At 33.2% G+C, this 12,267-nt stretch overlaps 1 protein-coding gene and 1 long non-coding RNA gene across 3 annotated transcripts; one reads left to right on the top strand and one right to left on the bottom strand.

Moving 5' to 3' along the window:
* The first annotated feature begins 1,497 nt into the window (after positions 1-1,497).
* LOC134271166 (tRNA 2-selenouridine synthase-like) lies at positions 1,498-9,220 on the top strand. 2 transcript variants are annotated; one of them, XM_062753422.1, is made up of 3 exons: positions 1,498-1,555; positions 1,960-2,464; positions 8,556-9,220. In XM_062753422.1, the coding sequence occupies exons 2-3, from the start codon at positions 1,960-1,962 to the stop codon at positions 9,218-9,220; spliced, it is 1,170 nt and encodes a 389-aa protein (XP_062609406.1). In that variant the 5' UTR covers positions 1,498-1,555. The 2 variants fall into 2 exon arrangements, with proteins under 2 accessions (XP_062609406.1, XP_062609399.1); XM_062753415.1 differs by having other exon boundaries at positions 1,506-1,614.
* Positions 9,130-12,150, bottom strand: LOC134271181 (uncharacterized). The gene is made up of 3 exons (XR_009992975.1): positions 12,059-12,150; positions 9,537-9,633; positions 9,130-9,259 (listed from the first exon to the last, which is right to left on the bottom strand). It is a non-coding gene; the product is annotated as an uncharacterized LOC134271181 (long non-coding RNA).
* Positions 12,151-12,267: the final 117 nt, after the last annotated feature.

Here is a 12,267-nt window from a genome sequence, read left to right as displayed (position 1 = left end):
TCGATTGTCAATAGTTAGAAGCTCTTCGATGCTACTCATCGATTATAAAATAAATGTCGCCGACATCGCTAACAAAAAATAAAATTGTCATACTTTAATTTTATTACCAAATCCAAGTGCAAAGAGCATAAAAGTAGTGATGAATGTTGAAAACATGGAAGGATCCCGTGTCTTGTAGATACTTTTACCGCCATGATTAAATAAGGGGTTAGACTAATACCAGGAAACGATAATATTGCAAGTAAAGGAAAACATAATTAGTCTAGTTGATCTTTAAACGTAATTATCACCATAAATACATGTCTAACTTCTGGATAATTACTTTTACAACTTGCAATTTTAACTTACTTAAACTAATTTTAAGAAACAAATACATACATATATTAAATGAAAGGTGGGACTAATATCAGTAAAATACCCATTGCATGGACTTTATTAAAAAAATTAATTCCCATTCTGTTTCAATAGTCCTATATTGTTTAATGTAAACAAAATACTATTTTCCACTTTTTAAAAAAGAAATTTCAATTAACATTTGTTCTTGATTTAGTTCCTGTTCACTAAAATATTTCACTTAAATTACAAATGTACATGTATTCAGATTCATCATCTTTGTTTGTTTTTTGTTTTAGATTTCAAATAGTAAACAACGATAAAATTAACCTGCTCAGAAATCAAATACAGTGTAATCTAACAAAGTTCATGGTTTCTGTAACACATATGGTCCTTCGCTGAGTTTTTAGAGGAATGATTGTTTGATTATATACCTTCATGTTCCATAACTGAAAAAAAATTCTGAGAAAACTAAAAGAGCTTTCTACACAGTGTACTGTATATTATAAAATACCACTTGAGTTGTTGTGCATCAAAATATGAAATTTAATTGTAAAAGATTATATTGAATGACTTGTGATATGTTAAATTTGATCATGTATTCAGTTCATATCCAAAAAATGCCGTCGGAAAAAAATAAAATAAAAAAATAAAATAAAATTATTTTCCTACCTACCTACCCTATTTTTTTTAGGCTGGTAGCAGGAAACAAGACTATTATTTTTTTTGGCCTAATAAAGAAATGTGCGGCATCTGGTGAGCGATGCATATGCCTTAAAAGAGCGGTTAGGGGTAGGGAGACGAAAACCACTTGACAGAAAACAATTATATCGTTAAAATCAATATACCTTTTACTGGTAATTTTGTCTTCTTAAGAATCTTTGCAAAGTTTAAGTTACCCGCAATCTGTCTGCTTTTCATAAAATTTCCCGGATGTATCTTCGTGGCAAAAGGTAATGATTAAATCTTTCCATAACTTATTCGACATCTAGATCAAATAAAACCGCAAAAATACAAATTTTATTCAAAAATTTATGTGGAAATTAATTGACAATAAAACCTTAAAAGATAAACACTTTTAACTTTGATCTAGATTCTTAACTCAAAAAAAATATTATTCCGGAACTCGACATCGTACATTTTTTATTTACCTTTCGCAAGCTATTTCCAGTTAAAATATAAGGAAACTCGGGTTGAAAACTTGCGGAAAAAAGTTTCCAAGGTGTGACCTTTGTCTTAAAATTAATCAATTTGACTCATTTCAACGACTCAAAATTGATGGTGTGTAAATTCTTTAAAAGGAATATTCTATCACGAATAATTTTGGCAAAGTCAGATTTCAGAATAGACAGGTTTAGCACAAAGGACTTTAGGTATATAGCTTGATAAAGCTATATAGCTCGATCAAGGTACATGTATTTTGTGTAATGAAAATACTACTGTCTCTCATGAAACTGTAGCTCTACTGGTTTGTATTTGTAACAAAGGAAGAGAAAAATATCCCTTACGCTTGAAACAAGGATACAACAATAAATACAGCCTAATTCAGATTTTCAAAGTAGGATTAGTAAAGGATTCAAATCATTTTGATCATATACTAAATCTACTTTCTTTGGCTATTTGCAGATGTTAGTGTCCCCAGCTGCTGGTGGTATTCGCTGCTTTATTTTATCTCAGTTCCGTCATTTCTCCAAGTCAAGGCTGCCACTCATAACCACAGACCCATTCCACCCCAATGTGAATGAAGTGATCGATGTTCGAACTCTGAAGGAATTCAAAGAAGACCACATTCCCGGAGCAGTAAATCTACCTGTTCTAAGTGACCTTGAGAGACATGAAGTTGGCAAGTTGTATTCACAGGACTCCTTTAAAGGACGAATTTATGGAGCTGAACTTGTGACCAAGAATATCAGTCAAATGATCCACGAATATCTGATAAAGAAACCAAAAGAATACTCTCCCCTGGTTTATTGTTGGAGAGGAGGTCAAAGGTCATATAGTGTTGCTGTGGTGATGGCACAGATCGGTTTTGATGTGTATGTTTTAGAGAAGGGATATAAGACTTATAGAGAGAGGGTGAAAGAGTGCTTAAATGAGATGCCAGGCAAATTTACATACAAGGTTTTATCAGGTAATTAATGCAGCAATACACACATTTCACAATTATGTAGAGATTCTTTTGTAGAATAACTGAATATTGCATAAATTGATTGAAAATCATCAACAATAATTACAACTTTTTTATTCTAAATTAGTATTTTAACCCTTTGTGTGCTGACTTGTTTTACGTGCGCTGTAACGTCAGGACTGAGTTGTTTTGTAATATCAACAAAATTATCACAATGGTGTACTAAAATGCAAATATCTAAAATTGTTGACAACCAATTTGCTTGAAATTTGGCAAATATATAGCAAATGTTGTGTTTTTTAATTTATAATATATTTTTTTTTAAATCTAATGTTTTATGTTGCCATGGAAACCAAATTTTCAAAAAATATATTTTAAAATGACTTTTTAGCTTTTTAACTATATTTTTCAGAGAAAACATTGCACTTTGATGAAAAAAAAACAATTGCTTTAAAAATTCAATTTTAGATTTAATATTATGTAAAAGAAAAATTAATTTAAACAATAACTCATTGATTAAGTCAATGTTATATATACTGTTATGTTGTGAAAAGTCATTATATACTTATCTGAGTAAGGGATATATTCATGTAGGTTTAAATGAATTCTGATTTAAGTAAATGGATTTTTCTTCTGCAGATTTTAACTTAAAAGAGTATAAATTGAAGATTCAATTAGCCTGTAAATATAAAACCAGTGATTATTTTAAGAAATATTGGCAGTCATATAAGAAAGTATGATCCTCAAAGAATATGCAGTTTTCGAGGTTGGGAAATCTTCGAGCAAATTGGCACAACAATGAACTAATTGCTGTTACTAGTATTCATCTTTAAATTAAAGCAGTCAATATGTTAAATAAATAAAATAAAAAATAAAATAACATTTACACTAAGTTGTAGAGGTCTTATTTAAACAATAAAATGCTTTCTTTGTTTGTTATTACTGGAATTAACGGAAGCAGCAGTTGCAGAAAAAATACATAACCCGCGTAAGCGTGTTAAATAATTTTTTTCTGCAATAGCTGTGACCGTTAATTCCAGTAATAACAAACAAAGAAAGACATTTTATTGTTTAAATTCATATCTGTTTAAATAATCATTTAAAGAAGGATTAAAAAGTTTAATTATTGTATTAATGATGCGAACGTCTTTATACGTTTCATTGATGGAACAGCCACTGATTACGAAGTCTGTACAGGCGACATGCCTAATGTAGTTCATGCAGTGATTAACGCAATGGGTTTTCTTAAGAAATAAAGGAGAAAATATTCAGTGGATGTAAATATTTTCTAATGACTGGTATCTAACAGCCCTAAATATACAGTACTCTAGTAATTCTCAAATCTCTTTAATTTCTTTTTATTTTGCTTTTATTGAAGAAAATGCATTTCTCCATGTTGTTTGTAAAGTTAACATATTCATCAACTTTCCTCCCACAATACTTCTCACTCTGTAAGAAATGTGGCATTTATTTTAGAAGTTTTATTTCTAGCTGGCAACAATAATTGCCAGCAGGAAAACTAGAATTTTAAATTTTAGAAATATAAGTACCTTTTACAGTCATTTATGATGTTTTCAAAAATTACTTTGTTCAATGTGGTCACTGGTGAATAACAGTTTTGATTTTTTTCAATTGATTTTAGTTAATGATGGTTGACAGATATGTACTGTAATATTAATCAATATATCATGAAATACTTTTAAGTATATGCAAGTGTAATGGTATGGGTCATGGATATAGGTCGAGTAAGCTCAGTCAGTAGAGCATCTGACCAGTGGTCCCTTCTTCGATTCAAGGTCCAGCCATGCATTTTCTCCTTCCTTGTTACAGATTTGATGCTACATGTACTGACCCCTCTGGATTTGCAAGTGAAAGTCCTGTCAGGGGGTAATAAGAATTTGGGTTGTGTCTGTAAAGATAAAGATAAATTTAAGGAGGGATATGTAATGGTTGTGCTATGGGTATCAACCTTGATAGCTCATTCGGTAGAGCACCTGACTAGTGAAGCAGGGTTCCTGGGTTCAATTCCTGGTCCAACCACACATTTTCTCCTTTCCTGTTACACAAGTTTTTAATGTGCCATGAATTTTTACTTCAACATAAAATATTATTCCCAATGATGAAATATATTTTATTTCCACTATGGGATTTCTTTGTACTCTTAGTAACTATTCACATTTTCATATCTAAAAATAAACATATCTTTGGAGACCAAACTCTAATCTTTGTTGATTAGTAATTGTATAGGAATTTGCATTTTTGAAAAATTTTCTTGACCATCATTAAAAAAAAATTCTCATTGTAAATCTTAGGTTTTTTACCATATTCATTCAGACATATATGATTATCTCTTACATCAAATATACCTATCTTACATATCTAGAAGGAATGGAATGTAAAAGCTTCTTGGGCCTTATAAACTAAAATGTAAACTAGAGGACATATTACATATTAATAGGTAAAAACATGTACAGTGTGTGCTTTTGAGTTTGAGAAGTACGATTCTTATTACCCAGACTTTATTGTAATTTATTGAACAGATTTACATGCAAGTCCATACAATTTACAAATTACTCATTCTAAAGACTCTGATCTCCTTCTTATGCCTATATAAATGACAATTCATCTTAATTTTAAACTGTAGAGTTACCATTTATTTAACCAGTGAATTTTATAATTTTGTGTGTGCATGTATAGGTTGGGCCGTCTCATTTTTGGTTTTAAATGAAATAGAAATAAAATGTGGAGGAAATGTGCAATATAATCTGCATGCTTTATTCTGGCAAAAGTCTATTTTAAAGAAAAAGAAAATGTCTCCCTGATACATGTTCTTAAACTTGGTTTAGAAAAAAAATTTCTGATATGTGTACCAATTATTTTCACTTACTAATTAGATTCCATGCAAACTAGAGTATGTAAGTGCCTTGAAGAAATCTAACTCTAAGATACCCAAGATCCCGGAACATATTTTGGTTTTGAAATTATTGAGAGCTATATAATATTTTAAAGAAAAAGAAAGCATCTCCCTGATACATGTACTTAAACCTTGGTTTAGAAAAAAAATTCAGATATATGTACTACTAGTACTGAGTACCAATTATTTTCACTTACCGGGTACTAATTATGTTCCATGCAAACTAGAGTATGTAAATGCCTTGAAGAAATCTAACTCTAAGATACCAAAGATCAGGGAACATATTTTGGTTTTGAAATTATAGTCTATATAATCCTCAGCAAGGAAATAAAAATGGTATTTATATTACTTACTGAAATAAAACAAATACCACAGTTTACACAAATGACAGTCATTTCAGAGAAAATCAGCACTTCAAAATTTTTTCATCACTTTTTACCATTTTCATGTATATGCACATGATCAAATGCATCAATGCATCTTTTCTGATATGTTAATGTTTTTTTTTCTTCTCAGTTTATTTGGATTTGTTAAAATAAACTTCAGTTTTAGTGTGGAGAACTAGCTCACATTTGAAGATACTATATAGAAAATATCAAGTTTATTTTTAATTTTTAATTGTGCTAAAAATTTTACAATATATCATATACTGCTATAAAAAAATATTTGAAAGTTTTCCCAAATAGATGGAACATTAAGCAGCTTTAAACCAGAAATTCTAGGAGTAATTAGGGCCACTTAATTGACTTCATGATTGCATTATATTTTGAATATCTGTATCATGAATTAATTTTGCTTGATCACAAAAATATGTTGATGGATATATATTCTCTATATATCTCTTTCGCACTTACTTATTAATGCAATAACTCATTGGAAAATTTTCCACAGTGTTCAAGGTCCTCCACATTTATTATTTTTATCATGTGAAACCTTTTTTATCTTTCTCAACATTTTTGAAATGGGATCTATAGATTAAAAAAAAATTGTTTACTTATTCATTTGTTAATTTATTGTTTAAAAAAAAAAACAAATGCTTTTAATTAACAAGATGCTTCAAATTATTTTTTGCAAATCTTTATTTCAAAGCAAAGCTTGATTTACGTATGTAAAGGCCCTGTCACACCAAGCTGCGTTCACACGGAGTCATTACGGCGTTGTTAAATCTTTTAAATCGCTGTGGAATCGCAGGGAAAATGCACAAATTTCTGTAAAATTTTCATAATATGAAGATGTCACGGCGTCCCTACGGCGACGGACGCGATTCTACGGCGATCTCACGGCGTTCTTCTGCGTTCCCACAGAGATCTCTCGGCGATTGACTGCGCTTCCGCGGAGTTTTCACGGCGCATTAGGAGTTTTCACCTCGTGTTCATGGCGTTCTCACTGCGATGGCTGCGTTCACGATACGTTTACAATGCGTTCTATACTCATTGACTTAAATTCAGAAGGAATGTAAAACATTTTTGTTTAAAGATTCAAGTTACACGATGAGAAGACTTCTAATCATGCCAAAATATTAATATTCTCATAAATTAAAAATATTCTATTTACATAATTCAGTACTTAATTATTAACAGTTTTATGATTAAACTCCCTTTTTTCAATTTTATCGGTTCAGAGGTGTTGTAAGGTTTTCTTTGACTATATTATGAATGTAAAAAAAATAAACACGCTGAAAAGTTTTTTACAAAATTTAAGTGAAACAACAGAACAAGTTCTGATGTAATTTTCTCTTCCATTTTTGTTTTCACTTAAATGCTCCTAGTGCAACAAATACGTTGGAATTACTGCTGATCAAATATGATCCCATTGCTCTTGTTTTGTGAGCTGGCTGACAACGCCCTAACAATGCCGTGAAAGCGCATTGTGATCGCCAACGGACGCTGTAGAAACGCCATGGGAGCGCAATGATCGCAGTGACGACTCCGTGCTGTCGCCGTGTAATCGCAGTCCAAAAAATCTCAAGACGATAAATCTTATTAGAAGCGCCGTAAAAACGCGATAGAAACGCAGTGACATCTCCAAGGACTCTGCGACATCTCCGTGAGGTCTCCGTGGAAGCGCGGTCTACTATCACTGCGTTCGTGCCGCGATCATGTGCGTCTTCATGGCGTTCGTACGTAGCTCCCACTACGTTGTTGGAGATCTCACCGCGCTGCTACGGCGATCATACTACGTTTCTACGGTGTTCTTATCAGACCGCGATCACACGGCGCGTACTTTGTGCATGCCCAAAGTGATCGCCGTCCCCTGGCGTTCTAGGAGACCCTACGCGACCCTACGGCGTTCAGTGAAGATCTCGTCGCGTTGTCACGGCGCTGTAGGAGACTCTACTGTGATCACCTCGGTGTTTTGCATTTTTTGATGACGCCGTGCAGTCGCCGTGAGGACGCAGCCCCGGTGTGACAGGGGTTTAAACAACATGCACAGCCACTGAGGAAAATAAAAATGTCTGTGGTTTGCCAGGTTCAATCTCGTGCATTATTGTTTTCATTTAGACGATGTAATGTACATGTCTACTTACAAAACGCCAAATAAACAAATAATAACCACCATATGTCCAAAATATAAAACTTTGCTGACCATATAAGCTCTCGATATGCTTCAGACTGAAGTTCAGTAGCATGTGCAACCTACTTTCGTTTTAACAGGAAGAACTTCGCAATGTTAAGGTCAAGTCAAGTTAACCAGAGTTTTTCTGCAAAAATATCGACAATTTCTAAGTAATTTTATGTCTACTAACACAAATTTATTAGAATTATTGATATTTAACCATTTTTTGGATTTATTTCTTTATTTTCCTTTATATTAGAGCAAGTTAGTAGATATTTATTACATGCGCGTTTTTTCCCTGTTTCCAAAAATAGCGGACTGACTTTCATCGTAACAAACGCCAATCACCTTCACTTTAAATCACAATTTCACAAATAATTCGCATATTTTCACATCTTAATTACCTATTTTCCAATGTATTGTAGTTTTATAATACATATTGATAGATTCTTAATAATTCACAACTCATTTATACGTTTTATACTACGTTTTATGTGACGAAGCGCTTATTCCAGACTCAGACCTAATATATTGGGTTCCCGCACGCAAGCGTTTGTGACGTCAGACCCAATATATTGGGTTCCCGCACACAAAGGGTTAACATTATTTTGTTCTTATCTTTAGGACCAACTGGATCCGGAAAAACATTTCTCTTATCCAAGTTGTCTGCTCTTGGTGAACAGGTATTGGATCTAGAGGGCATTGCTAATCACAAGGGATCAGTTCTGGGGGCAGAAATTAATGGAACCCAACCTTCACAGAAATGGTTTGAATCTCAGATAGTAGAAAAGCTCCGATCCTTTAATCTGGAGAAGGTGGTGTGGGTAGAGTCAGAAAGTGTTCGGATAGGCAATGTACATGTACCACAAACTTTACACAAAGAGATGGGGAAAGCACAACATTTTCGTATCAACCTCCCAATGGAAAAGAGAGTACAACACATTTTGAAAAATTATCCAGACTATATTGAAAATTTTCAGTTTACAAAACAAAAACTTATGAAACTTAAAAGTTATCACAGTAATTCTAAACTTAGCGAATGGATTTCACTCGGAGAGAGCGGCCAGTGGACTCAGTTTGTGGAAGCTTTCCTGACAGAACATTACGATCCCAGCTATAGTTTATCACAGAGTAAGAACTTCAAATCCCCCGCCACTGATATTTATCTAGACAGTCTTGATCCTGAGCATGTGCAGTCATTTCTTCACACTTTGATCTCTGATCCAGTAGATGGCGCTCTATCAGAGGTCAAGGATAAGATGTCTGCTGAAACACATGACCTCTTTTGATCAGTTCCACAGCAATGGCGGCTATGTTCCTACAATCATCTGAAAGAAACAAAATTAATGAAATCAAATGAAGTAAAAATTTCCCTTTTTTATTATTTACCAAACACATTACTATCCATGGAAGGACATTAGACTTATTTTCACTGATAATCAGTCTCTTTTTCCTGTATACTGTATGTTCATAATCAAACTTCCTATTTTCTTAAGTGTATTTAACACATCTATTTACATGCTCTATAAAACACAAGATGTTATGATAAACAGATATGAGACTTGTTCCAGTTCTTTCTCTAAGTGTGATGTTGATGTATCCTACCTATCCCGCTGTGGTGGCGCCCTCTATGTGGGAGCTCCAATTCTCGTAACATGTCCATCATTCCTCGAGGATAATGGGAAGTTACATCGCTGAAAGCCTGTAAATATTGTGTAACATTAGTAAAAGCAGCATGGTACAAACAAAATTAAAAGCGGTAAGGTATGCCCAAAAGTTTACCTGTAATTTCAAGTTGTATCGACTTGCATAGCTTGAGATAACAGATACCACAGAGTCTGACACATCTGTTTCATATTTGGACATTTTACTTGAAAAAGAAGTTAATGGTAATCTAACAACCAAGCTACGAGGGTCGTTAGAAAAGTTCGCGGACACATTGAATTACGGAAAATCTGTTGTGTACTGTGAAGTATAACCTATGTCTGAATAAATTCCTACATTTTGTTTATTGGTATGTAAAAAAATCAGGTCCATATTATAAAATCTTATATATTTAAAACGATTTTTACTATGAGGTCATGGGATTCACGGAGCAATCACGAGACGTAAGGCGACGTGACAACCAGATTTTAACCCGTTAAGCTTTGTAGCAGTTCTACAAATCTTTCATTTCATCAGATATTTCTTATCTTTTTTCTACTGTAAAATTAAATATCTATATCAAGACATGTTAATTTTCTTCTATAAGGTCTTTTGTAACTGATTCGGATATTATTGAGATCTTTAAAAAAGTCTATGCCGTTAATCGATCAGGTATGGAAACTATGCAAAACCATATAGGCGCAACACAACGTCCATGCGATACGGGGGTATTGAAGTATCCATTGAATTAATCATTAAAAATGTTAATCCTTCCATTCTTTTGAAGCTATAACCATTTGAAAACTTGTCCTTTGTATGTGTAGGAAATTCCCGGCAGCATCTCTAACATTTTTATCTCTTTTTAGACATTTTCCAGTCTGCATATACAATTTTTACGTAGTGCAGTGCTCCATGACGCTCAATGACGTTCCGATTTTTGGCTGTGTATTTACGCGTTGATCATTTATAAACAGCCATAAAACAGTCATATACCCTCCAATTTAGTTCAAAATTTCTCTCAGTGACGTTTCATGTATACCTTAGTGGCAGATAAAATATCATAAATCTCTCTGCACTACAATTGTGCAATTTTTAATTTAAAAAAAGACCCTTTGTGATGTAAACGTGCCAAAATGTAGCATGCTCCGTGAAGCAAGTTTTATCAAAATAAAAAAGCTGTATATTTTTCAATAATCACCGAAGAGCACCAAATTCTTGTATATTTATTGGAAAAAAGGTAAAGATTTTATCTGGAAAGTTTGACCGGTTTCGTTGAAATAGCGCGCTCACAATAGAACTTGTCCGCGAACTTTTCTAACACCCCTCGTATATGAAAAAGGTGATGACCTTTACTTTTCTATCGTCAACTTCCCTCACTTATGCAGCAATATACCTTCATCACCTGCATACAGAGTGTATATATCTGATATGATTCGATTTGCAAGAGCATGCTCTACGTATGAAGAATTTCTAAAACGACTTAAGTTAGTGACAAACAAGATGATGAAACAAGAATATCAGGAGTTAAATTCATCATTTCGTAAGTTCTTTGGTCAATACAATGGTCTTGTCAGCAAATACAATTTATTATTGAGTCAAATGCTGACTGACGTTGTTCATACTACCTGGTAATTATTAGTCCATTATTTATACACTGAAGTGACGACAGATTTTCCTTATTTCCTGATCATGACCAGGAGCACACAGTGGGTGTGACGGTCTGTAATGGATGCTCACTCCTCCATGGCACCTGATCCCACCTCTGATATTTTGCAGGTCCATGTTAGCTCTGCTCCTACATGTATTTTGAACTATTGTACAGACTTTTGATCTTGAATACTGTTCTTTATCTCCATATGTTTCATTGCCGATGAAACCAGACTTTAACTTTACTAGTTTGTAATTTAAATGGTTTTAGCTCACCTAAGCCGAGATTTAGAGCTTTCACCTTTCACATGTATATTACCTGTGAAAAGACCTTTCTAAATACACTATGATTTTTTACCCAATGACCTTGACCGTTAGGTTTGACCTACTTTTTAAAAAATGTTCTTTTTTCTTTATAACCATTGATAGAAAAGAGATAGGGCTTTCATATTTGACATGTGTATTACATATGACAAGATGTTTCTGAGCATGCTTTGATTTCTGGCTCTTTAACTTTGAACTGTTGACCTTCGTGTGACTTTATTTTTTAAAAAGTCAACATTGGTGATAACTTTTGACAAGATGTCCACATTAAACACAATATGCCATAAACAATGACATCTCACCAACAAAGACGCAGAAAGCCGGAGACCAATTTGAATTTTGCTTGTGTTTCTTCTGTCAGTGACCTTGAATTTGTTGAAATTACTTTGTGTCAAGGTCATGATCACCCTCAGGATTTCTTAGTCTGTTTAATAAAACAATTGTGTTGCATTTTTACTGCATACACTTCATGCTTCAAAGTCAAGTGTGAAGCCTGATATGCGAGTTTGTACCTTTTTAATGTTGATCCACTTCTTTAAATAATTTTCTGGTTTTAAATTCAAGTGTGTGCACTGTGAGGGTAACCTGCAAATCAGAAAAAAGACTCAATTATTCCTGGTATCTTAAATTAGGCCATCCTTAAAAAATTAGGCTCATTTTCCTATAGAATTTTGGTGTTTTTTTATTTAAGAAATAAGGTATCATTTTAAACATCTATCGG

This window comes from Saccostrea cucullata, unplaced genomic scaffold, assembly GCF_032062105.1.
Source record: "Saccostrea cucullata isolate Sc308-1 unplaced genomic scaffold, CSIRO_AGI_Scuc_v1 ctg15230, whole genome shotgun sequence".
In the NCBI taxonomy this organism is placed as follows: Eukaryota; Metazoa; Mollusca; class Bivalvia; order Ostreida; family Ostreidae; genus Saccostrea; species Saccostrea cuccullata.
This window is presented reverse-complemented; position numbering and strand designations above follow the sequence as displayed.

Excerpts from the sequence above, each read along its gene's own strand:
- LOC134271166 (XM_062753415.1), top strand. Across the intron at positions 2,465-8,555 it reads TACATACAAGGTTTTATCAG|GACCAACTGGATCCGGAAAA; the intron begins GTAATTAATGCA and ends TCTTATCTTTAG.